Genomic DNA, 27806 nt, shown 5'->3' on the forward strand with positions numbered 1-27806 from the left:
CTTGCCTCTTGACTACAAGACTCTGCCTTAGACAAAGGTCTCAGCCTGAGTCAGTATCAGACACACATGAAGGGCCTGGTTAAGAATTCAGAACCAACAAGAAGCCTCCTTTCCTGATTGCCCCAGAAGCACTGAAAGTACAGTAGACAGTGTGAAACAAATGGCTTTCAATAGTGCATTGACAGGGGCTCCCAATTGCAAGATGGCCATGGTTACTGAAAGCTGAGCAGGAAGAAAAGCACACCAGTTTCCCAGGGAGCACTTCAGGGTCCTGGAGAGAAGTTGCTAGGCTGATCTCACCCTGCACTTCACCTTGCTGCACTTGAAGGGTAGCTCCCCTTTGAATTCCAGGGAGGCTGGCTAAAAGGTGCCCCATCACAGCACTATGGACTGGACCTGTGAATTCTGCTCACCATGCAGCTCCAGCAACAAGCTGCCTTCTGAAGCTCCATCCACTGAATGCTGAGTGAATGCTTTTCCTCTCCAGTGTCTGGGTTGAAGAGCGAAGCTCTGCCTACCACCCTGGAGAGACGGATGGAAGGAGGCCCTAAACAGCTGGCCCTGAGCTCTAGATGACTCAGGGTGTTTTCAGGAATGAAAAGCATCTTTCTAAGAACCTGCTAAGAACATTGTTCCACCAAAGAAGTGCTTGAGAGCTGCCTCCCTGAGATCTCACAGCTGAATCCCCTTAGAATCCTGCAGCCTGGCAGACTGATGGGAGGATTCTGTAGACTTTTCAGAGAGCAGGATGGCTCTCATCACCTGTGGGGGCCCAGTAAGGTGCTCCTCCTGGGTTCTCATGTGCAGGTTTTCCCCTTCCCCTTGGAGCTTTTGCCCTTCCAGCAGGATCTGGACAATATGATGGGTGGATGTTTTCTTCTCTCCGGGTTGGGTGTTTCCCTCAGCTGCTGGTTGGTTGCCATGGAAAAGCAAGATACGTGCTTGATTTTCCCTTTACTCAGTTGTCACAATAATGACTTGCTTCCCTGTCAACCTTGAAAGTAACTAATTGAGTTTTTTTAGGAAAACATGGATTTAAATATACTTGATGGTTTTAATTTTTTGCAAATCTCATTCTCTTAAGACGTGACATCTGTAGCCAGTGGAAGCTCTTCAAGTGGGTCTTGAATCCTCTGAACACAGCCCAAGTAGTTTTCCAGGCTCTGGCATGTGAGATAGTCCAGGCCCATTTTGCTCATTGCCTGCCCCAAATTTTCTCCAGTTGCTTTGACTTCCTTTCATGGGAAATGGTATTTCAAGGCCACTATCAAGGCGCTTGAAGCTGTTCATGTTCCTTGTTAGGTTTTTGCAGTGGATGAAGAGATATCTCACACATCGTTAAACACACACCCACAGATCTCACCTGTCACTCTCTCTAGCTTGTAAAAATTCACATTGACATTTACAATTTCCAGTTCAAATTCAGGACGACAGAGCTCCTATTTAACCTTTAGATTATAGCCTTATCTTTGTTCCTTCACAATGAGAATCTTTGTTCTGAATGAAAGAAATATGGTAGAATATCCCACATTAACCCATTTACTTTATCCATATTGCACATGCAATTGTTTTGGAACACAATAGTTACAGTATTAATACTGGCACTACCAGCTGTGAATGGCAATGGTTGGTTTTCTCACGTCTTCCGTGTTCTCCCCAGTCTTGTATGGCTGCACCCGATCTTTGTGGCCATTATGTATAATGTTCTTCCCCCTTCCTACCCTCATTTAATTTTTTCCTGAGAATTCCAATGTATTTCTTAAATTTCCCCCTGGGTTTGTGCAAACAAAGCCTATGGGGCCACCCTAAGCAAAGGTCATTGGTGACCACGATGCCTTCACTGTCACTGGGTTTAATTTACAAAGCAGCTCTGGGTTCAGCACTGTTCTCTGTGATTGTTCTGGTGACTGAAGATCCCTTAGACTCACTCCTAGGAGCAATGCTGGATTCTTGCATGCTAGAAACAGCTTGTCCATGCCCTTTACAACTGAATGTCAGTATTAGTAGACACAAAATCTTTGGCTCACATTTTGAGTTACTTAAATATGTTACTCTTTTTCTTTGGGCATTAACTGTTACTCTCAAATACCTGATGGTAATCTAATTTTCTTTCCCTTATGAGTCATGTGCCTCCTTTAATATTCATACAATATATTCTGACATGTTCTGGGGTTGGTTGTTCTAGGTCATGGTCTCAGGCACATGGTGTGCCCCTTCACTAAGTAGTCTCTCTTTTTGAAGTTAGGAAAATTGTCTTGAGTGACAGTGTTTTAGCATTTATTCTGTTTGTTTGTTTCAGTTTTCTTCTACTGTCCATGTGTTCAAATGTTTTTGGCCACTTTCAATGTTTATCTTTTCTTTCAACTCCTTTCATCTCCTCCTTTTCCTCCTCCTCCTGCTTCTCCTCCTTCTGAGGTATACCCCTAACGCTTTTTAAAATGTTGTTTTGAGACAGTCTTACTAAATTGCTCAGGATGGCCTCAAACTTGCTAATCTTCTGCCTCAGCTACCTGAGGTGTGGTCTTTCTTCACTTTGTGTTTAAATTTTCACTCATTTTTACCTTCAGTTTCAAAATGTTTTTTATTGGGTTTCTGTGCTCTTGTATTCCTTCTAGTTTAGTCTTTACTTCTAAAATGTGTTGCACTTTAGCTGGGCTTTGTGGTGCATGCCTGTAATCATTAACACTCTGGGAGGTTGAGGGAGGGAGACCCTGTCTCAAAATAAAAAATAAAAAAGGCCTGGGAGTGAATCTCAGTGTGAAGGCCCTGAGTTTAACCCTCAGTACCACGCCAAAAAAAGTTGCATTTCTGATTTTGTGTGTCCTGACACATTATTTATCTTTCTTTTTAATTTTTTAAAATTTTTTCAATTTTTATTTTTTTCTGATGTAGTATACTTTTTAGTACTTGAGGAGGCAGGCTTTGTTGAGGTAAAATTAAAAGAACAAAAACTATAAGGCAGTAGGTCAGCATCTGTCAGCATACACATTGTTTCATTTTTTTCCAGAAATCAAGACAATGATTAAAATTTCTGAGGCTTCAGCAGAAACAGAGATAGAGTAGGCTTGCAGGTAACTCCACTTGCTCACCTAACCATTCTAGAGCTTCTAACAGTAACAGGTGCAATAATCATAAAGGGGCATCTTCTTTGTTACCTATAGAGTTTAGTAAACTGAAAATCTATATATATACAAATATTTCTGTCAAAGGATAATCAACATTTAACAGTAACCAGGCACAGGAAACAATAGATAAACAAGAAAAGTATAATAAGGACAAGGAACAGAGAGCTGCTGCTTGCTAACGCTGGCAATGGGACAGTACATCCAAAGTGAAAAAATGAAACATAGAAATGAAACAAGTTGATGAGTATATTATCCAATCTCCCAAGCATGATGCCAAGAATTATTTTTACAACTTTAGTTTCATATTGTAGGACACGAAAGGAGCTACGTATGTCTTTTGGGGGAGAGATAAACATCTTTCGGAAGCACTAGCCTGTAAGACCTGACTACTTTCCCAGGAGGTAACACAGGGTGTACAGGGTAAAGATACAGAAGGAATAAGGTACAGAGTGCAACCAGGAGACAAAGTATGTACATTTTTCCAAGGCCATCTCCCTGGATCGGTACTGGATGCTGCTTTCAGCAGTACCTATAGATCAGACCTTGATGATGGTCTATCTGGAAGAGGTCTAGGCTTCTCTCTCCCTGGTTAATCCCATCTGCCTCTGTTGGTAAAGAGTCTGATGCAGGACTGGTAGCTGGAAACCAGGAAGACTCTTGAGGAGTCCTGCTTTCCCTCTGGCCAGAACTGTTGGGGGTTAGGACTCTTGTGTGGCTAGGCTCCCCATTTAGAAATGGTCTGACACACAAATTCCCCAGCCAGAGGAGGCAGATGAAGTTCTATAAGATAGCTTGTGAGTTGAAGCTGGTGAGAGAGTTTTTGCAAGGCTGTCTTTATTTGACTTGAGTTGGGACTCAGGCTCACCAGGTCTTGGAGCTCAGGGCTCCTTATGCATTTTTCTTATTCTGATTCTTTTATGTCTTACATAATTTTTTGCTCGACTTTTAGTTTCATTTGAAATAACCTGTCATAGTTTCATCCATGTTGGAATGTTTGTCTGATATGCTTTCATTGTCCATAGGGAAAGCTTCTGCTACTTATTCCTTTTCTCTTACAATCACTCAATGAAATCTGAGGTTCTCTGTTCTTCATTTTGTCATTTCAGTCTTCTGGAACTTCCCCTGTATGTTCTTTCTGTATGTGCAGACACTGGCAGCTGCACACAGTGAGTTCTTTTGAGTCACTCTTGTTATCACAGGTGGCCAGACAGCTCTGAGCCATACAGCCTTCCTCAGCATACTCCAGGGATGGAGAGAGGTGAGAGATAGTGAGAACAGTCCAAATGATCAGGCACACTGTGCTGAGCTTCTAACATACCTTTCCTGTATTATTTGTCCTCATGGGGCTGACAGGTGGGCTGGCAACTCAGAAGAGTGTTATCAGTGTTCCAAAAATCCCTGTTAAAAGATGCATGGACCCCCAAAGGCAGAGTCCCTTTCCTGGGTGGTGGGCTTTCTGGCCTATACCTCAGCCCAGCCCAGCTCTCCTAGTGCTCTAAGTGCTCAGTAGTGACCTTCACTCACCTCCTAACTGGCGCTGCCCATCTTCTCATCCATTTCCCATTTAGAAAAAAAAATGCAGCTTTCTGTCAGCATTCATTTAATTTTATATAAACACACTCTCTGAGGCTGAAGCAAATCTGACTGGTTTTCAATATGAAAGTAAAACATAAAACTATGCTTGGAGTTATTTCTAAACAAAATTAACATTTCTTAACAAAATAAATGCTGCAGCCATAAGCATCACCAGGAAGTATCCTTGGGGGAAACTGGAAATGGGATAATTAATCATTTTTGTGTGGAGGTTTGTAGTCTCTGGCCTATGGCAGGCTAGACCTCCCACTGCTACTGATCAGAAAACTGACTCATCTCTAGACAGGTCACTATTACTTTCCCTCCTCCCTTCTCTCCTGAGGAGTGAACCAAAATGGAAGCCCTCCACTCCAGCCTGGTGTCAGTCTTCTAGGCCTCCAAGTGGCTGGGCAGCAGTTCAGGGAGTAGACAGAAGGCTGGCCATACCAGTCTGTACTGGCCTGGGACACCTATCTTGCAATGAAGACCACAGCCACTTCCCCATCTGGCAATGAATCGCCTATAATTGTACCACTCAGAAAGGACCACTACTGAGACTTCTGGGAAGGTGGCAGAATGGTAAGCAGCAGAGAAACAGCCTCTCTGATATTTGGAATTCAGATGCTGGAATAGAGCAATGTGAAAAAGACAAGGAGAAGGAAAGTGAGTCCCTGGGACACAGCCAGGATCTGAAGTGGAATTAGAATTCACAGAGAGAGTGAAGAGAGGGACCACAACACAGAAGAGGGAGGTGGCAAGCAGTGCTTTTTCCCTGAGCCCTAGCTGGCAGTGTAGGAGGGGCAGCTTGAGCCTGCAGAGGCATGATGACTACTGGCAACCCCAGAGGCCTCCACATAGATATGCACCAGCACAACAGAGCAGTGGACACAGTAGACTGCAGTGGCTGGTGAGTTATTTGGGTTCAGACACCCCACAGGAGAGGGCAATTGGCCAATATTTTCAAAAGGGGCCAACTGAAGTCAGAATTCAGAGCAGTTGTTGGCTGGCTCCACCCAGTGGCTCTAAGTGTCAGGGTGAGGTGCAACCTAATTCAAGCTGGCAGGTCAGGGAGTCAAGTTTAAACCACCAGGGAGCCAAGTTCAAGCTGGCAGGAAACACTCTGACTGTTGTGGGCTAAAAAACTCAGGTCTCAGACTCATAGCCAGAAACCAGAAGCAGCCTGAACTTCAGAGGAGCTAAAGACTCAGGTTTGCCGGGATTATCCACCAAGAGCATAATTCTACTGATGACTTGCTAGGATCAATCAACACAGATCTGGGCTCTGTCTGCCCCTCGGTCAACTAGTGACAGAAGAGACATACCCTGAAGTGGTGTTTTCTGATTTTCTTCCTTTCTCTCCTTTTTATTTTTTATATTTCATTTCTATTTTTTCTCTTTTTCTTGATTGTTCTTGTTCTTATGCAAGTGTGAACAGTTTCTAGTTTTGTTGTTGTTTTGTTCTGTTCTTGTTTCTGCTCCTTCCGTCCTTCTTTGCCTGCTGCCTTCTTTACCAGTTCCCAAAGCATGTGTAATCTTCCTTTGTCCTCTCACCTTGCTTCTATTTCTCAATTTTTTCCCCAACCCCTTTTAAACTTTCTCCCCTGAGAGTAAAAAAACCATATTGAGAGGATATTTGCTCTATAAAGTTTTCTAGTTTGTTTTAGATTTTGTTATATAACTACAAATCTTGTTCATATGAAAAAAGAATTTGACCTACAGGTAAGTGAGGCATATAAAATTTGAATTAGCCATGATAAAAAATCTATCCAAAGGCATGTAATAGTCAAGTTTCCAGAAATTCAACAGAAGAACAGAATATTAAAAGCTGTTAAAGAAAAGAAACAAATCACTTACAAAGGAAAGCCCATCAGAATTACAGCAAGGGATCTCAACACAAACCTTCAAGTCAAGGAGAGCTTGGAGTGGAATTTCAAGCCCCAAAAGCAAACAACCTCCAACTCAGATTGATACACCCTCCATAACTATCTTTTAAAACTGATGGAGAAATAAGATACTTCTATGACAAACAACACCTGAAGAAATTCATGACCACCAAAGCAGCACTCCAAAATGTTCTGAAGGACATTCTAGAAAGCAACAGCCAAGACTATAACTCCATAAATTCCAAAATAGTGAATCCACTGGGCAGGACAAGTATTTAAACAGAGGGGAAAGAAAAGGAACAAACAACAGAAAAATAACATGACAAGGATAAGTCAATACATATCAGTTATAACCATTAATGTAAATGGTCTCAATTCACCAATCAAAAGAAACAAAATGGTATAATTGATCAAGAAACAAAATCCAACAATATGATGCATACAAGAAACACATTTAACTTAAGAAATCCATAGACTTAATTAATAAGCTGCTTTGTTCCACCACATATTCCCTGCCATGATGTTCTGGATCCAGAAGCAACAGAGCCAAGTGGCTATAGATTGAAAGCTCTGGGCCAAAATAAACCTTTCCTCCTTAAATTGTTTATCCTAGGTACTTTGTCACAGTGACAAACCACTGACCAACACACCCAATAAAGCAGAGGATTTAATTACCATAGGGTTCTTCACAAGTCACTTTGTTTTTTTTCTTTTTGCATCTACAAAATGGGGTTGACAAGAGGGCAAGCAAAATGTCTGTGGCTTTGCATGTGTCACACTGTGTGGCAATGTGAGATTTGTCCCCCTGGGGAAACTCCCCAATTTAGGGCAGGTGACATTTGCACTTTAACCTCATGCTCAGCCAGACAATGAGTCTGGGTCTTTGGGGAGCTGTTGCTTGTGGTTGTATGGACTCCTGCCACAGAGCAGGTGCTAGATGAGCATTTCCTCCAGAGAGTAAGAGCAGCCCCCAAGGCCACAGGAGATGCACATCACCATGCCCACCACCTCTAGTATCTGGGAGCAGGCCACACCCCCAGAGCCTTGCAGTACTTTTTCCTCAGTACCACTTGGCAGTGGGTGCCGGTCTTGTCCCATTTTGCAGGCGAGAACAGTTGGGACTAGGGAAAGGCCAGTAAGCTTCCTCTGTGAGGGGCCAGATGGTAAATATGTGAGGCTTCTCAAGTCTACTCCACAGACATTACATAAAGAGTGGCCAAAGATGTGTTCTAATACAACTTCACTTATCAACACTGAAACCTGAATTCCACGTAATTATCACATACCACAAAACATAACTCTTCTTTTGATGCAACCAGGAAGTCAAAAACAGAAGGTTGGGTCATTCAGAGGACAAGCAGCTGGCCCAGAATAACCCAACTTCCCCATGTGGACTGCATGACAGACACTTTTGCTGAGCAGGAAAGAGAGGAGAGAATTACAGCCCATGATGGAATGCCACCCACCTACAACCCATGAGCTTCCTACCCTCCAGGAGAGACAGACAACTATTCTGTGTTATCCACCCTCTTCCTGAAGCTGCTCTTTCTCCAGATCTTTTTCTCTGCCTTCCACTTCTTGGACGCTCACGTGCACTTTCTAAGGGCTTCTGGGTGGGGTAGGAGAAGAGGAAAATAGGCATGCCAGGGATGAAGGAACTCTGAGGCAGAGGCCTGGCAGTGAGAAAGCCCATTACCCTCTCCCCCAGAGGCTCCCCTCACCCACCAGTACAGGCTGTGAGGTCTTCAGAGCACTGGATGTCCTGCTACAGCATCTCAAAAGATGGTCACAGATGCTATTCCTCCATACCAAGAAGTACTAAGTCCATGACCCATCTTTTCCTTTATTCATACAGAGGAGCTACACTGGCCCATCTAGTCAGTTCAAGTCCACTATGTACACTGGGAAAGTCAGTGTCAGTTCCGGGGACGCGCTATGGACAAAGCCTCCAAAGTCCTGTGTCTTATACCTGTGTGGGAGGGCTACCCCATGTGGCAGGGGTCTCCCTTGGGTTTGGGACCACCACTGTGGCACTTCTGCTTGTAGGCCCTCAAACTCCCAATGCTTGCCATTCCCCTCCCATGGGGAGGGAACTGTCGGTTCCCAGCCACCCTGAGAACTTTTGGGGACCTCCAGGGCAAGGGGCGTGAACACCTCTGTAAGACCTGGTGACATTCCCTCTAGGCAGAGACTCTTGGCCCCAGGGAAGGTAGGGAAGGTGGGAAGGGGAAGCTGGGGGTCCAGGCTTGGGGGCCCACCTTGCTCTTCTCCTGCTGCAGCTCGATCTGGATGTCCGTGAGCTTGGCTCGCAGCTCCTCATTGGCGGCCTGCAGTGCAGCGAGAGCCTCCACCTTGTCCCCCTTGGCCCGGCTGCCTGCGCCCTTCTTTGACATGGTGAGGCTGGGTGGCCAAAGGGGCACCCAGGGGCAGATGCTCCGTCTAGGCTGGGGTGTCCACACCAAACTCCTGGCAGGTGTCGCCTCGGCTGTCGCTCCGCTACATTTTCTCACTCACCTAGAGGGAAAGCACACCTGAGTGAGCAGACTGTGCTCAGCTGGATGCCCACAATGGTGTATCGGCCAAGAGATTGGGCCTGGAGTTCAGGGGCTCGTGTGTTGGGGTGAGGGGCACTGCACACATCTCACTGGTCCCCACACTGAGGCTGCTGCCCTGACAATGTCTGCTAGGGAACCAGCTCCAGACCTCAAGGTTCAGCTGTCTCCACACAGTGTCCCCAGAAGGGACTTCATGCACAACACATAGTGAGTGTTCAATTTGTATTAATTCTTTGCCTTTTAGGAATTAGGGCACCTGACTTTAAACCCAGAATTTTGTACATGGGTGAGGCACATGATGGCAATAGTGGATATAAACCATAAGCTGATACAATATGGGTAATAATGGGTATAAACTGTGAGCTCCTGGCAACCCCAGGCTCCCAGAACCCACAAACTTCTCCCAAGAAATATTGAAAAATAAATAAAAGCAGGGTCTTGAAGAAGTCTTTGTACATCTGTGTTCAGAGCAGCATTTCTGCCAAGAGCTAAGAGGTAAAAGCAACCCCAGTGTCCACTGGTGGATGAGTTGATAAGTAAAACATGGTCTGTTCATATGATGGAATATGACTCCTGTCACACAGATGAACCTTGATGGCATTATGCTAAATGAAATGAGCCTGTCCCAGAATGACAAGCATAGAACTGTATGATGCCACTTAGGTGAGGTATCTAAAGTAGTCAAACTCATAGAAACAAAAAGTAAACTGGGGATTTCCAGGAACTGAGGGAGGAGGAAATATGGAGTTGTTTAATGGGGTAGGGGTTTCAGTTTTAGAAGATGAATAATTTCCCTTCTCCCAGCTGTTACTCTCCTCCAGCTCCCCCTCTCCTAGCAGCCCTTCCTCCCCAGGTGCTCCTCATCCCCAGCTGCCTCCCCTAGTTGCTTCTCTCCTCTAGTAGCTCCTTTTTGCTGCATGAAGGGCAAGGATGTGGGGGACTGCCCCATTGATTATGCCCAAAGCAGGCTGTGGGCAGTGCAGGCTGTAAAGAGTTAACCCCACAACTGGCTTGTTTTGAGAAGTGAGTCCAACCAAAGCCTATGTGACTAGATAACTTGGCACCCAAGGTCAGAGTGACTCACACCCAAATTCTGTTCTCAAAATTAAGAATGCTTTGTCTCTTCTCTTATAGGCCTTGCTTGCATCAGCAATGTATCCCTAGCAACCACAAATAGTCCTCTTACCCTAACCTATGATGTCACCAATAAATATCAGTGGCTTTGGATGGCCAGGGTCTTTTGCTGCTTGCTCAGCATTGGCCATCCTGGCTCCCCATTTCTCTCTTTAATTCTGTCTTTGAGTTTTCCTTCTTGCCTAGCACTGTACCACCAAGCAGGAAAGATCGGAAACTGTCTTGGGGGTCTCTGACAGAAGGGAATTTTATGTTCCAGCCAGGTTCACTGGGCTCATCTGTGGCCCTCTTCTCCCTGAAGTCTAGGGCAGGGGTTTCTTCCTTTCCCTACCACAGCCAGCTATTCCCAAAAGATGGAGAAATCACCCTTTTCTCTCCTGTCTTTGATTTTCTTCTGGTTACCTGTCACAAGGCAGCAAAGGCAACCAGGATGGAAAGGAAAAGCCAAAAGGACACACAGGAGCTTCCATATTGCATGGGAGGCAAGAGGCTGTGGCCCAGCTGCCCACACCCATCTGAAGCACAGAGCAGCCTTGAGAGATGACCCTGGGAACAGCACTCAGCCCAGAGATGTGTTTACTTTCCCTGGTGAACACAGGGACTGCCCTGGTATTTCTGGTGCTCTATTTGTCTGCCCAGAGGACCAATGGAAAGATCAACACTGTGGTTTTCAGATGGCTGAGCCCTGTGTTTGTGGACTCAGGCTCCACCAGGCAGACTGAAGAAGTCACAGGACAAAGGAAGGGTGGATAACAGGAAAGCTCATAGTGAGTATGTTGAGGAATGGGGAGGTGACGGGGGAGCCCACAGTAGGAGGATGGTGGGGGAAGAGGAGCCTACAGCAGAGGGAGAGCAGGTTTTCCAGAGAGGATCTCTGCGGCAAAGCCTGGGAGTGAAGGGGGCTGGGCTTAGAGAGATGGGGAAAGGAGGATGGAAGCAAAGGGAAAGGCACTTCAGCCTGGCATCCAGGAGGTGAGGAACATTCTGGACACTGAAGGAACCTGGTTTAGCTGATGTACAGACTGAGAGAAGGCAGGGTAGAGATGGTAGACTCATCCTGAACAGCACAGTGGTCAGCTGCCAAGGAGCCTGTCCTCCACCTGAAGAAAAAGAGGGCTCTGCAGGATTTCATCCCAGAGCTTCAGCTTGGGTGATTTCAGCTCTTAACAGGTCAGAGAGAGACTGAAGTACAGGCAGAGAGCAGAATCAGGAGGCCATCCTGGCAGGACAGGAAGATGAATGCACTCTTCAGGAGGCCACAAGAGATGCTACAGAACCAGAGGACTGGGGCTGAAGGCTGAGGTGCTGGCGCGCTTTTATTCACATAAGCAGCCTCAGGATGGGTGCTCACTGCCCCTTTCCTCCCTTTTCAGCTCAGCTCCTGAGCTTTGGTGATAGTCCATCAGGACAAAGCATGGGGAATAAGTGGACAGAAGAAAAGGCCAAGGTTCACACACAGGTGAGAGGGAAAGGTGTGGGGAAAGAAAGAGGAAGAAGGAAGAGAAGGCTTGTAGGTTTGGATGGTGGAAGAGCAGTTGCCTTGCATGATAAGTGGGGAGGGACGGTGTCAAAGATACTCTGCTGTAGAGCACTAATGAGAGAGCCAGTCAATATTCGCATCACTTCTAGTACTTAGTCTCACCACACCAAGACCTGTGAATGGAAGCACTGCTGATACCTGGCTCATGAGCCAATCCTTTCCTGTCCTCCTCATGGTGTCAGGAAGATGATTCTCCAGGGAGATGGATGGGCAGAGTCATGTCCTAGCCCAGAAGTTTGGGTGTATGTCCTGTGCCACAGCAGGTGACTGCTTTGGTAAATTTTCCACCTCATAGAAGGGCCTTCTTTCCCACTTACAATAGCATTTTCCCACTTTCCTTCAAATCTCTGTGGACAGCCTCTGCAAGACCTAAGGGGCCTCTGCTCCAGAAGCCCAAGCCAGGACAAAGGCCAGGGCAGCACCCACTTCCCAGACTAAGCCCCACCCCGTGGCCATCACCTCTTGGCTGTACCTGCTGCGTTCTGTCGAGGGCTCACCTCTAGCTACAGAAACTCCCAGCACCTGGCTATCAACAAGGTACTGGGCATTTGGAGTAAAGGAAAGTAAACTGGCCAACCAGATAGTCATCTTCCATGTGGTTTTGCTTTTTGAAGAAAAAGAAGCAGTTTGTTGTTGTTGTTTTGATACCGGGGATTGAACTCAGGACCTTGTGCATGCAAGGCAGGCAGCAGCACCACTAAGCTAAATCCCTAGCCCAAAAGAAGCAGTTTTTGAAAAAGAATCCATTTTAGAAGGTCTTGGTTGCTAATGTACTCTGATCAGTATTTGGACCCATCATATCCACTGTTTTGTAGCATTTAATGGCTAATTTTTAAAGGGAGTCAGATGATGGCAAGTGGTGGATTTCCATTTTCAAAGAGGGAAGGTGTAGGAAGTTAAAAGGGTAATCCATTATGCAGAAAAGTCGCTCCCTTTTGACTCAGGTCATCAAAAGTTCTCAGGAGGCCTGGAGACATCTGCAGGACTAGAAAAGATCACACTGTTCTGTTGATGTTACCACCTTTGCCATATGGGGAGCCATTGCATAGCAGACCCTGGCTTCACCCACCAAGGGACCTCCCTTTCATTTCCCTGCATTGCTTGGTTCCCAGCTGTGAAGTCTGCCTCACCCTGAAGGTGAAAAACAGAGATACTGGGTAGGAGGTGGGCAAGTGAATCAGCTCAGAATGGGCAAACAGTAGAGTAACCTGTACAAGGTGGGGTCGGCCCTCCTGATCATCACTGGCAAATGACCCCACTCAAGTCCACCACATTGCGGGGGCCAAGTAGCACAGCAGGAACTGGATGGCAGGGGCCGAGGCCAGGTGTGGGGGCAGCAGAAGCATCCAGCTACTCACCAATGTGGGAGTCTTCGAGATTTGCTGGACATACAGGTCAGGCCAAGGCCAAGAGGGCTGCTAGAAGCGTTACCCACTCACAAAGGCAGAGTCCACAAATCCCAGCAGGGCTTCTCAGAGCACTCAGATCCCAGCCGGACCCCAGGGCTGCCACGGGGTGTGAGCTCTTTTTTGTTTTTTCTTCAGTGCTAGGGTTCAAACCCAGGGCTTTATCAGTGAGCTGCATCCCCAGTTTTGGGTCTGAGCTCTCTGTTGCTTACATAATTAACTGTTATTCCACCCAATTTACCTGCCCTCCTGCACCCATGTCCCAGGTCTGTGAGCTTCCTACTCTCCCAAACAGATTCATGTCCATTCTGTTTGTACCTCGTGATGAAGAAAACCAGCACTTTCACAAAAACTGCCTAGAGACCCGGGGATTTAGCTCAATGGTTCCTACGCCTGCCTTGCAAGCGCAAGCTCCTGAGTTCAATCTCCCGTACCAAAAAAAAAATTGCCTAGAGAAATGACTAATTGCCGTTCAGAGAGCCAGATAGCAGAGAACTCTTGAGATAGTGTGGATTGTGGTTCCACTGCCTGGTGAGGACGCCTCAGGCCCTGTTCTGGGTGGAGGGAGCTTTGGACCAGGGTGTGGCTTCATCAGCCCCAGGCCCTCTGTGAGCAAAGCCCAGCCTCTACCTCTCCTGCTCCTGCATGATCCTGCCCATTCTGCCTACATCCCACTTTCTCCATGCTGGCCTCCTGCAACTGCTTCAGAGGTAGCTCAGCACCATCCATTTGCCACACCCCAATCCCCAGTACCTCACCTGTGTCTCCCCTCTGCCTCACCAGATTCCAGGATATTCCACAACACAGAAGGACTGCTATGGCTATTATGTTCCACTACTGTTTACCTGGTGTTTTCAGTATGTTCTACTTACTTTCAAATGAAACTCCATATGTCTTTCCTGGATAGAGAGCCATATAACCAGCTGCCCAAAGGGGTAACAAACTGCAAGGGCAAGAGGAATCGGGATACACTTTGAGTCAGCTCCCATGGGACACTCAGCTCCCACTGGACACTAGCCCTGGCCTTGAGCTATACTGAGACTGTGCCAACCTCTGAGGGGCAGTGTGTGTAAGACTGCTTATCAACATCCTTGCCACAGCTTTCCTGCCACCTTGGGCTGCCCAGGGTTGCAGCCCACTGGGGCCCCAGCCAGGTTGAGCCAGGGCTCTGGGTCCCCAGGGGGCAAAACCCTGGTTGAGGCCTGAGCTGCAGGGCTTCTTCTCCAGAGACCTGCAGTTAGCTAATAAGGTATGGGAGCAGGCCTGAGGGGGACCTATGTAAGGTCAAGTGGACCGAAAAGGGAGGACACTGAGGGGGGTTACTCTGGGACAGAGCTCTTCCATAACTCTGTCTGCTCTGGATAAGCCTGGGTCCACAATGGGAGCAGGAGCCAGCAGTGGGCTTGGGCTGGGGAGGGCAGGATCAGAGTGGCACCAGAACCCCACTGTGACCAGGGATCAGGACATAGGAGGGCTAGAGCTGTCCTTTCCAATGGGAACCACAGCCAGCCCTGAGGAAAACTCAGATCCAGAAGACCCGTGAAACTCAAAGAACAGAGCTCTCAGCCTCCCAGTCATTAGTCAGCTCAGTTCAAGTCCACAAAAGCAGGCAAGGTTGGATCGGGAGAGTCACAAGGACAGCTCAGTGAGGCAAAAGCTAAGGAACATATAGCCCATATGACAGCACGTGGCAGAGGTGGCCAGGGAACAATCTCTGATAAAGGCTTTAAGTACCCGCAAACCGCATTGTTTGCCTAGCTAGAATTAGTGTAACAATCCTGGGATCCTTAAATACTTACAAACTAAATTTGATCAAGGAGTATGTTGGGGAAGCAGATAAAGAACCCAGGATCTATCTGTCTGGGAAAACAATCTCCAGCATACTGCTGGCACCTGTTCCCAGGTGTGTCCAGAAAAGGTCAGCATTTGCATGCAAGGCCTTCCCAGCTCCCACATCTGCAGGAGTGCATCTACCTCGGATAGGAGGGGGGATTCCCTGTTCATCTGGGACCAGGACCATGTTTATGCTTTCAATGGGGAAGTCATTAAATTAATAGCACGGTCTGCCCATCTTTTGTTTGGGGGTCTCTGAGGAGGTAATAAATAAATATACTTCTGAAGGCTGCAGTAGAAGTGCTTGGCTGATCTCTGTGTAGTCGTTGCGCAGTAGGAGGCTTCAGTGGGCAGGCCAAGGCTTGATGGCTGATGAATATGCTTCTGCTCTGGGTTAATGACTGCAGTAAACCTCATTGTTGCTCACCAGGGAGAGGCATCTGGAGAAGGTAGCCCTCCCCACTGGGTCCCTGCTGACCTCCAGATTTACTTAATGTCCAGCCTCTGGACAAGGGCTTTGACACCCCCATGTGACCTACAGCACAATGAAAAGTCAGCAAGAGCCCTCAACCCTCAACCTTCCCAGCAATTCCCCCGTGTAATCCACGCGAGCTCCGGACCTTGAAGGATGATGTCTTATGCAGCCTTGGTGATCTTATAAAGTTGAGAGCATCTGACTTAGATTCCTTCCAGGTTTAACTATGGAGAAGAAAGGATGAATCTGATGATTCATTTCCATGGAAATTCTAAGTGTGGAGGGAGGAGGGAGAGAGAGAAGGGAAAAGGAATGAAAAAAGGAACTGAGATGTGTTATGTACACCTACCAACTCCACACAAGGAATGTAAACATTACGTACAGCAAACACTATAAAAAAAAGGAAGAATATCAAGAGATGGATGGAGGAGGGAAGGAGGGAAGGGAAAGGGGATGAAAAAAGGAATTAAGATGTGTTACGTACATGTATCAACTCCCCACAAAGAATGTAAACATTATGTACTACACACATGTACTAAAAAACAAAAAACAAGAGTGTGGGCAAGAGGAGAAGAAGACATCCAGGACATCCAGGAGAGGCTCAGAGACCCTCAGGTGACCCCACAGGGAAGGCACAACAACATAGGCCCATCAACTCCAGGGTCTAATTCTACAATGGTCCTGAGAATGGCACAGGGAGGAGAAAGGACAGAGACACAGACCATGGGGCTAGATGCCTCCACACCAGGCAGGTCCCACCCAGTGGGCTCAGCAGGCCTCGTTGTCCACAGGAGACAGCTTTGGGGGGGTCCATACTCCAGGGTGAGCAGGTGAGAGCCTCAAGGTGACCCTGAATAGACACACCTTGCCCACTATGATGCTTTTTTCCTAGAAAACAGAAGTATCACTCAGAAGAGAAACCAACAGGCCATTCATGCCTGGATGTAAATATTGGTGATCAGAAAATCAGTTCCATGCCTGGAAACCCAGAGAAGCAGAGGCCTTACTTGCATGGAACAAGGAGTTTCCCAAATGGAAGTTAGCAAGCTATCACCTTAAGGAGGTGGGGGCCCTGGGAGCAGTGCCTGGAGCTCTAGGTGCTGAGGGGAGGCAGGGGGCTGGGAGAAGGAGGGAGGAAAGATGAAAAGGCCAGGTGGAGGGCATCTCAGGTCAACTTGACCACCCCAAGGATAAAGGGCAAAAGAGGCTGGGAGGGGGTCTTCTGGCTCTGGAACAGGTTCTAGTCTGCCTGACTCTTGCCCTGACCAGCAACACTGGACATCTATGTTGAATCCTAGCTGTGGACCACATCACATGTACCAGGTCACCCACAAATGCCAACCTTTGGGTAGAGATCATCACTGACCCTAATTTATAGTTGTAGAATCAGATATAGGTCACACGTTACCTAGCCTGGTTCTACCTGACTTGGAGACCTTAGCACTTGGACCACCATCCTCAGCCAGGGCAGGATAAAGCTGCTGGATGCCAGATGTGCTCCCCACATGTTCCTGGCTACCAAAATTCCAGGAGAGGCACAGGCTTCATGCCACAAATGAGGAATCAGAGTCAGTCATGTTAAGAACATGTTTTGTTTTTGTGTTTGCACCAAGCTACACCCCTAGTCCTTTTAATTTGTTTTTTACTTTGAGACAGAATCTTGATAAATTGTTCAAGCAGGAATCAAATTCATGATCAACCTGCCTCAGCCTCCTGCACAGCTGGGATTATGGGCATGTGCCACCATGCCCAGCTAAGAACACATGTTAATTATCAGTTTGGCATAAATCCATGATGTGCCTGCCCCAAGGTCCTGAGTGACCCCTTCACTCCACTGGCCCATATACACTGCTTATCCTGGCAACAGGTTTGAACTGACAGCTCAAGTGTGTTGCAGCTTTCCCACAGGTACAGGATGTGCCCACAGAAGGACACAGGACAGCAACCTACAGGTGTGTCTTCTAGAGGCTAGAGGCAGAAGTCACAAGTGGAACAGCAGCCACACTGGGCAGCTGGGTAGATTCCCAGGCCAGCTGAGGGCAGGAATGGCCAGAGTGTCCCATAGGATAGACCCATAAAAGCCAGGGCTGATGCCAAGCTCTAAGTCAAGCCCCTAGATAATCATACCAATCTTTTGACCTATAGTTGGAAAGGAAATAGTCTGTATCTCTGAGTAATAAAACAGAACCCTCATTCTGCCCCTGGCACAACTGCTCCTGGGGAGACTCAGCAGCGGCCTCCCCGGCACTGAAGTGGCTTCCAGATGGCCAGCCTGGCCTCTGCAGGGCACAGCTGCTCATCAGATGTTTCACTCAAGCAGCTAAAGGTCCAGAGAGGCAGCAGTGTTCAGGGCAGCCATCAAAGTGAGGCTTTTCTCAAAAATTCTTGACTTGGGCAACACAGTTCCAATTCACCTGGCCCCAACTCACAGGGCAGAAGAGAGAATGGCCAGGAACCTGCTGGAGCTGCCCATCAGCAGACCTGGACAGCTGACGGGGTTTCCTCCCTGATCTTTAAGACTGGATACCAACTCTCACAACATATCTGTCTAGCACTGTACTGAAAAACACTCTCTGCTTCCTATCTTCCAAGTTGTATACTACATTCAACTTCATGTACATCTCGGTTTTACAACAATGTTTTCCTGCAAATTCTCAGGAAGTAGCATATGACCAATTCAGCACGATTCCTTCACAAGAATGACAAAGTATTCTATTTGGACATGATCTTAAAATCGTTAAGAGATTGATGGACTTCTCTTGAGATGTCCTTCAGTTATGACAATTGATGAGACACTTTACCGCAAGTATAGGTGGATGTGTGGAGTGCTTACCATGACAAACTGACAGCAACACTTATAAATGTGCATAGTGGTATTAGATGAAGTTCCTAAAAAACCAATTAGAATTATCAAGAATTTGAGTTATAACTTTTATCTCTAACAGCAAAATTTTCAATGAAGTCAATTTGTGTTAATCTTTACAAACCCTTACCAGAAATGGAGGTTTGCAGAAAACAAGGTATTGAAATTTGGTGGGGGAAAAAGGGATGCTTTTTGGTGAACAATAATTTATTTGGATTCTGTCTGGTGCTGCTGTGGAACACTCAGACCCAGTCAATGCCAGTCCTGCCTATTATGAAGTTAGGATTAATGGGAGCCAGGGATGACAGTTTTTAAATGAATAAACTATTTAGTTTGAGATAATTGTAGACTACATGCAGATTCATGTACTACAGAGAGCCTGCGTGTCTAGTCACAGTTTCTCCATGGGAACATCTTGAAAAATTGTACAACAAGATCACAGCCAGGGTACAGATGTGGAGACAACTGAGGTACTGAACATTCATCTCCACCAAAAGTTTCCTTATGTACTCACCCTCACTTGCCTCCCAGCCATCCCCTCCTCAACCCCAGGAAGCCACTGATATGCTTCCCATTTGCATCATTTTGTCATTTCAACAATGTAATAGAAGGGGGGAATATACAGTACGCAACCTTTTGAGACTGGCTTTTTCCACTCAGTATAACTCTCAGGGCATCAGTCCAGGTTGTTACAAGTATCAATAACTCATTCATCTTTATTTATGAGCAGTGTTCCAGGGTGTCAATGTACCACACTTGCTTAACCATTCATCACCGAAGGACATCGGAATTGTTTCCAGTTTTTGCCTACTGCAAAGTATGCAGTAGGCAAAAAGTGTAAACACTTGTTTACAAGGTTTGAGGTAAATATAAAACTTCATTCCTCTGGTAGAAAATGCCTGGGAGTGAAATTTCTGGCTTACAGGGTAGTTGCATATTTGGTGTGCTGTTGTCCAGAGGCACTGCACTACTTTGTCTTCTCACCAGCAGTGTCTGAGGGATCCAGTTTCTCTGCATCCTTTCCAGCATTTGGTGTTTCACTTTTTAATTTTTGGCCATTTTGATAGGTAATATCTCATTGCAGTATTAATTTGAATTTCCCTAGTAACTGAGGACAACATCTTTTCATGTACCTAGTTGCCACCTGCACATCCTCCTTGTTGAAGCATCTACTACCAGGCTGTCTCCTTCCTTGGTCGCTTGGTAGAGAGTGTAGGCTTTCCAAGGGCTGTTTTGTCTGTGCTTATTGGTGGTTCCAAGTTGCCAGCTTCTCTGACTCCACAACTGGGATACATGCCCCCAAAACAAAACCCCAGAGCTCATGGCTATGTTGTTCCTCAGGTCTCCAGATCCTTGTCAGCTGCTTTCTTCTCTCAGCCTTTTGTTGTTTTCTGATGTTTGTTTTATATTTGAATGTTCAAGGCTTTTGATTGTACTAATGGGAGAAAAGGGAACAATATGTCTACTCTGTCCTTTCAGAGGCAAAAATTTGGGGGCAGCTTTTTGAGCAAAGAAAAAAATCTTGGACCTGTATTTATTATTTCAGTATGTAACAGATGTAACTTAAGTTTCATGATCAAAAAAATCCCACCCCCCAAAAACTCTCCTCAATGAAATAATAGTCAAGATTCTGGAAATTCAACACAAGAACAGAATAAAAGCTGTTAGAGAAAAGAAACAGATCTTATCAAGGAAACTCCATCAGAATCATAGCAGACTTCTCAACACAAACCCTCAAAGTCAAGGAGAGCTTGGAGTAAGTATTTCAAGTTCTAAAGGAAAACAGCCTCCAACTCAGATTGATGTACCCTGTAAAACTATCTTTCTCAAATTGATGGAGAAATAAGATACTTCCACGAAGAAATTCATGACCATCAAACCAGCATTCCAAAGAGTTCAGAAGGAGATTCTAGAAAAAGATAATAAGTATTACAACTCCATGAACCCAACAGAATGAATCCACCATGCAAAGCAAGAAATTAAACAGAAGAAGAGGGAGCCAACAACAGAAAAATAACATGACAAAGATAAATCAATACATACCAGTTGTAACCATCAATGTAAATGGTCTCAATTCACCAATCAAAAGAAACACTAGCAGAGTGGATCAAGAAACGGGATTGAACAATATGCTGCATACAAGAAACACATCTAACTCAAAAAGAAATTCATAGGGCCATGGATTTAGGTAACTGGCAACATGCCTGTCTGGCAAGCACAAGGTCCTGAGTTCAATTCCCAGTACCAAAAAAAGAAAGAAAGAAAGAAAGAAATTCATAGACTTAAAATCAAAGGATGGAAAACAATGTTACATGAAAAAGGAACCCAGAAAAAAACAAGGGTGGCTATTCATTTGCAGAAAAAGTGGATTTCAAGTCAAGATTGATTAAGAGAGACAAAGAAGGTCACTGCATCCTTGTAAAGGGAACAATCCAAGAAGAGATAACAATCATAAATATATATGCACCAAGTATCAGTGCGTTCAACTATATAAAAAATTATGGACAAGAAAAATGAAATAAGCACTAATACAGTTGTAATGGGGTATCTCAATACCCCACTGTCACAAATACACAGATCAACTAGACAAAAAAAGTCAACAAAAAACTTCAGAAGTGAACCAAACTTTTGAACAAATGGACTTAGTAGATAACTACAGAATGTTCTACTACACATCAGAATACATATTCTTCTCAAATGCACACAGAATAGTCTCCAGAATTGACCACATACTAGCTCATAGAACATGCTAAAGTAAATGTAAAGGAATTTAAATTATCTCCTGCATTTTATCAGACTATAGTGCAATGAAATTGGAAATCAATGGCAAAAGAAACCAGAAGAACTTCACAAATATTTGGAAATTAAATAACACCCTCCTGAATAACCAATGAGTCATAGATGAAATTAAAGAAGAAATCAGACAGTTTCTACAATTAAATGATAGTGCCAGTACAAGATACTGGAACTTATGGAATGGAATGAAAGTAGTCCTATGAGGGAAATTTATAGCAGTGAATCCCCACATCAGGAAAACAGAGCAGGCTCAAATAAACAACCTAATGTTGAGCCTCAAGCTTCTTGAAAAAGAAGAGCAGTCAAGCACAAAACTCATATGAGGGAGGAAATTATAAAAATCAGAGTAGATATTAATGCAATGGAGACTAAAAAAAATACAAAAAATAAATGAATTGGGGCTGGGGATTTAGCTCAGTGGTTCTGTCACCTGCCTCACAAGCACAAGGTCCCAAGTTTGAGCCCCTGTACCTGCCCCCAAAAAATCAATGAATTGAAGAGTTGGTTCTTTGAAAGATTAAATAAAATTGACAAACCCATAGCTAACCTTATCAAAAAAGGAAAGAAAACATTCAGCTCCGTGCAATTAGGAATAAAAAGGATGAAAACAACAGATCCTGCAGAAATCCAGTTCATCAATACCTACTTTGAGAAACTGTATTTTAACAAGATGGAAAACATAAAAGAAATGGACAAATTCCTAGATACATATGAGTTACCAAAACTGAATCAAGAATATAAAAGAATTCTAAATAAATTAATAACAGCCAATGAAATTGAAGATATAATTAAAAACCTACCAACCAAGAAAGGCCCAGGTCCTGAAGTTTTCACTGCTGAATTTGACAAGAATTTTAGAGAAGACCTAACGCTGCTACTTCTCAAACTCTTTAATGAAATTGGAAGAGAAGCAATACTTCCAAACTCATTCCTAGAAACAAGCATTACCCTGATACCAAAACCAGAGAAAGAGCCAACCAAAAAACAGAACTATAGACCAATCTCCCTAATGAACATAGATGGAAAATTCCTCAATAAGATACTGGCAAACAAAATGCAGCAAATCATCAAGAAGGTTATACACCATGATAAAGTAGGATTCATTCCAGGAATGCAGGGATGGTTCGACATATGCAAATCAATAAATGTAATACACTATATTAATAGAGCCAAGGACAAAAACCATATGATCCTCTCAATGATGCAGAAAAAGTGTTTGACAAAGTCCAACACACATTCATGATAAAACCCTACAGAAAATTGGAACAGATGTCCTTTATCTCAATCTGATAAAAGCCATCTATGACAAACCAACAGCCAAAATCATACTAAATGGACAAAAACTGAAAGATTTCACTTTAAAATCAGGAAAGAGACAAGGATGTCCACTATCATCACTTTTATTCCATAAAGTTCTGGAAACATTAGCCAGAGCAATTAGACAAGAGAGAGAAATAAAGTAAGAATAGAAAAGGAAGAAGTTAAATTATCATTATTTGCAGATGATATGATACTCTACATAGAAGACATCAAAAGCTCCACCAAAAGACTTCTAGATTTAATAACCAAATTCAGTAGCGTAGCTTTATACAAAGTCAACACTCAAAAATAAATAGCATTCCTATACACAAATGACAAACTCACTGAGAGAGAAATTAGGGAAACCACACATTTCACAATAGCATCAAAAAAAAGAAAAAGAAATACCTAGGAATCAATCTAATGAAGGAAGTAAAAGACCTCTACATTGAAAGCTACAGTACTCTGAAAAAGGAGATCGAAGAGGATATCAGAAAATGGAAAGATATCCTTTGCTCTTGGGTAGGAAGAAATAATATAATGAAAATGGCCATACTCCCAAAATTGTTATACAATTAATGCAATCCCAATCAAAATTCCAATGTATCTCACAGAATTAGAAAAAACTATCCTAAAATTCATTTGGAACCAGAAGAGACCTAGAATAGCAAAAGTAATTCTGGGCAATGAAGGTAAGGCAGGGAGCATCACAATCCCCAACTTGAAATTATATTACAAAGCTACTATGAGAAAACCAGCATGATACTGCCAAAAAACAAAAAAACAACAAAAAAAAACAGACCCAAGGATCAATGGAACAGATTAAAAGATGCAGAAACAACCCCAGACACACTCAGCCACCTTATCTTTGACAAAGGAGCCAAACACATTTATTGGAAGACAGATAGCCTCTTTAATAAATGGTGCTGCAAAAACTGGCTTTCTACATACCGATGATTGAAACTAGACCAATATCTTTCACCATGCTCTAATCTAAAATCAAAATGATCAAAGATCTAAATATTAAAACAGAAACACTAAATCTGCTGGAAGATAGAATAGGTAAGACCCTCAAAGACACTGGTGTAGGCAAAGATTATAAACAAAACCTCAACTTCACAGTAAATATTACAAAGAATCAAAAACTTGGATCTAATCTTATTAAAAAGCTTTTGCACAGCAAAAGAAACCACCAAGAGAATGAAGAGACAGCTCACAGAATGGGAAAAATTTTTTTACCATCTATTAATCAGAAAAGAACTAATATCTACAATAAATAAAGAACTCAAAAAAATCAGACCCCTCAAATTTAAAGACCCAATCCAAAAATGGGGATCTGAAATGAATAGACACTTTCTCAGATGAGGAAGTAGAAACAGCAAATAAATATATGAAAAAATGTTCAACATCATTGGCCATTCAAGAGATGCAAATTAAAACAACTCTGAGAGTTCATCTCACCGCAGAAAGAATGTTTATTGAGAAATATTTTTAAAGAATGTTCATAAAGAAATCAACCAATAACAAATGCTGACGGGGCCATGTGGAATAAGGAACCCTGCTCTACTGTTGGTGGAAGTGTAGACTGGTGCAACCACTGTGGAAATCAGTGTGGAGATTTGTCAAAAAACTAAAATTGGAGGTTCCATTTGACCCAGCTATTCCCTTTCTTGGTATCTTCCCAAAAGAATTAAAAACATCATACCACAGCAGTATATCCACACCCATGTTTATAGTGGCAAAGTTTGTAACAGTTAAATCTTGGAAACAGCCAAATGCTCATCACCCAATGAGTGGATAAAGAAGTTGTGGGGTTTTTTACACAATGGAGTACTATTCTGCCATAAAGAAGGATGAGCTTCAGACATTTATAGCTAAGTGGATGTACCTTGAGACCATATTTTAAGTGAAATAAATTAGACACACATGTTTAAATACCACATTCTAGGGCCAGAAGTTTAGCTCAGTGGTGCCACGCCTGCCTGGCAAGTGCAAGGCCCTGAGTTCGATTACTGGACTGAGAAAAATAAAGTCTTTCCTAAATACCACATTCTTTGGTGCGAGAAACCAAAAGTGGAAATAAGGACTAAAATGTATAATAGTTATTGGGAAATGGGAAGAAAATGTTCAAATGGGAAGGGGAACAAGGGAGGAGGGAGGGTGAAAGGAAGGAAAGGACAAGAAAAAAAGTGAAAATAGACAAAAATGAAAACAAAGCTGTTGTAGATAGGGAGGGGAGCGGGGTTGAAGGGAGGGAAGGATGGAAAAAAAGAGGCAGGATGTATCATGTACAGGTGCAAATTCCCTTTGATGAGTGTTATTATGTATGCCTAAAATGTACCAATAAATGTTTTGTTATTTTAAAAAAGAAGAAATTGAAAGGGCAGAGAATAAGTCAGGTTACCTTGACAAGGGAGACCGACCTGGAGGATTTGCACTATGACTGTTATGGTTAGATCTAGACTATACACACAGACACACACACAAATTCTCATGCACCTAGAGGCAGGGCTTTTGGAGGGTGTTGGATCATGGGAACACTGTACTCATGAATGAATGCATGCCCTGGTGAGTTCAGCAGCGGAGTGTGCTGTTCGAAGGTAGGGCCTGGTCAGAAGAGACAGACTGAATGTGGACTGTGTATATATGTATGTAAAAATTTCTGTGGGATGCTGCTGTTGCCACTTAACATGGAAAATGTTCTAGTGGATTTTAATCCAAGTGGCCAGATCTGTGATACTGTATATATTGTGCATCTGATGATAGGAGAAAGACTGTTTAGTGAATATTTGTTAAATTTTATTGTTGTGGCCAGAGATAATTTCAGAATAAAATTTTAATGTCCTAAAAAAAAAAAGAAGAAGAAGAAGAGGCAGGTCACTTGCATGTGGACCTGGAAAGGTATAGCTCCCTCCCCAGTTCCCCCTTTCTCTCTCTGCTTCCTGGCCACCGTGATGTGACCACCTTTTCTTCTACTATGCCCCTTTGCCATTTCATTTCTGCTTTGGATCCAGCTGACCATGGACTATAACCATGAGCTAAAATAAACCTCTCTTTCTTTAAACTGTGGGTGTCAGGTACTGCACCTCAATGAGGAAGAAGATGGCTAAGACAAGGACCTGTGTAAGGACTTTTGATAAAGGTGAGGGTATTGGACAAGGACAAACAACAATGAAAGGAAGGGGCTGGAGCTCAGAATCCCTAACAATGTGTGCGGTCACTGACTTGTGTTAAAGTAATGCCACAGTGTGCAGGGCCAAGATGGGCTTTCAATCAAGTGGTGCTAAGTGAACTGAATATCCACAAGGAGAAATATATCTTGTTTCCTACCTCAAACAAAACATAATTTTCCAAGCCAGGCATAGTGGTGCACACTTGTAATCCCAAGTAATCAGGAGGCTGAGGCAGGGGATCACAAGTTCAAGGCCAGCCTGGACATAAGATTTGTCTCAAGATTTTAAAAAATGGCTGAGGATGTAGCTCTGTGGTATACTTGCCTAGCATATGAGACATTCTGGGTAGATCATTTTCCAGTCAATTTCAGATAAAAATGTGAAAGGCAAAGCAATAATATTTCAGGAGAAAATATCTTCAAGACTTTAGACACAGCTGAGCTTCCCTTGGAGGGTGCAGGAAGCACTAACTATAAAAGAGAAATCTGATGGTTGGGTTATATTAAGAACTTCTGTTAATGAAAGGCCACCTTTAAGAGTGTGAAAAGGCAAGTCAGGTGCTGAAGAAGATATCTGGAGCACAAATGTCTCACAAAGGGTTCACATCCAGAATACGTGAAGAAATCTTGCAAACCAGCCAGATTAACTCAGAAAATCCAGTAGGAAATGGCAAAAGTCTGCACAGGAGGAGAGTCCCGAGTGAGCACAGAACAGAGGGCTCAGTGCTGTCAGGAACAGAGGAGTGGGCTGCTGAGAGTCCTGCAGCAAGCACCTCTGCACAGCCTCTTGGGTCTCCCCCAGCCAGGCCTGTAGTGAGTCCCCACTGTCTTCCAGGCTCCCACTTCTCTTGACCCTTACCTCCACATCTGCACCCCATAACTTTCTGTGGCACCTGCAGTTTGGCTCAGCGTGGGCTGCAGCTGGCTGCGCAGCAGCACCCAGCAGGCTGCCAGAGGCCAGGCACCCGCTGGGCTCCCATCCTGCTTCAGCATGTAGACTCTACACCTGAGATTTAGTGGCCGAGGAGTTGCTTCACTCTTTCACTAAGTTGCCCAGTTTTAAAGTTCTTTAACAAGTTCGTATCAGTTTCTCTATCACAAGAAGACAAATCAAGAAAAATCTTTTTTCACGGAAAACCTCTCAGAAATAGTATTTGGCAGATATAATTTAGGGGAATGGCTATGCTGGATGGTTCTGAGTACTCTCTGTTAGAGAGAGTGAGAAAAAATGTACGCATTCTTTTAAGAATTATGTTAGTTAATAACATAACATATGGGAGTAGATTTCTGATGGAAGCTTGTAAATGAAAAAAACTCCAGGGACATATGGTCTCAGGAGTCAGGCTCAGACCCTATCATTGCAAGAGGACTGAAGATGGCTCTGCCCTGAATCTTGAGCTTTTCCTCTTAAAATAGCTCTGTAGGAGAAAAGAGACCTGTTCAGATAGCCTCTAAAAATACCCAGTTGATGATGTACTTTCTCCCACAGTGGGAGTCCTTTCAACATGTTGCTCAGTGTATTTGCTTGGTTGGGGCTGATCTTTGCAAAATTTACTCCATGGAGTAAAAAATCATCTGATTTTGTTTATATTGACTAATTAGTACATATTGTTTAACTATCAATAAAACTTTGAATCTAAAACTTTCAGCTCTTAGATATTTTATCCATGTAAAAAATTCATTTTAGAGTATATTTTTCAACATTAAGTTTCTTAGGAATACAGCTATTTTATCACAATAGAGCAAATTGTGTTAACTTAGGGAAAAGAGTCAGTGGCCAGGCTATGAACACCCAGGGGATAATGCTTGTAGTAGCCAGAACAATCATGCCCTAATATTGTTCCCAGAACCCCAGAATATGTTATTAGGTAACAAAGGAATTCTGCAAATATGATTAAAGTTAAGGACCTAAGATGAGGAGTCACTCTGGATTGTCCGGGTGGCCCAGTCTAATAACACAAGTCTTAGAAAACAAAGCACCTCTCCCAGCTGGGATGAGATGGACATAAGAAGGACTTGCTGAATCAATGGTCCTAAAGACAGGAGGAGCAGGCCTAAGCCAAGTACTGACACACAGGTCTTTAGTGATCAGAATGGCCTTCATGTTACACAGAGGAAGGAAACAGGGACTTCAAACCCTGTTACAGAGCTAC

The 27806-nt window shown here is 44.1% G+C and overlaps 1 protein-coding gene across 34 annotated transcripts in view; it reads right to left on the minus strand.

The window, feature by feature from the left end:
- Positions 1-27806, minus strand: part of Jakmip3 (Janus kinase and microtubule interacting protein 3) — a 149374-nt gene that overhangs the window by 70818 nt on the left and 50750 nt on the right. For 33 of the 34 annotated variants that reach the window (XR_015440569.1, XR_015440566.1, XR_015440563.1 and 30 more), the window contains one exon: positions 8839-9094. The exons of the other annotated variant lie outside the window; for it this stretch is intronic. Coding sequence is in view for 12 of the 33 variants with exons in the window: in XM_087185589.1 (XP_087041715.1) it covers positions 8839-8973 (135 nt within the window). In the remaining 21 variants the exon portion in view is untranslated. The remainder of the gene's footprint in view (positions 1-8838; positions 9095-27806) is intronic. 34 annotated transcript variants of the gene reach the window in all.

The sequence above is a fragment of the Heterocephalus glaber genome, unplaced genomic scaffold (genome assembly GCF_053883595.1).
Source record: "Heterocephalus glaber isolate CG9 unplaced genomic scaffold, H.glaber_assembly_v1.0 deba00001497, whole genome shotgun sequence".
Lineage (NCBI taxonomy): Eukaryota > Metazoa > Chordata > Mammalia > Rodentia > Bathyergidae > Heterocephalus > Heterocephalus glaber.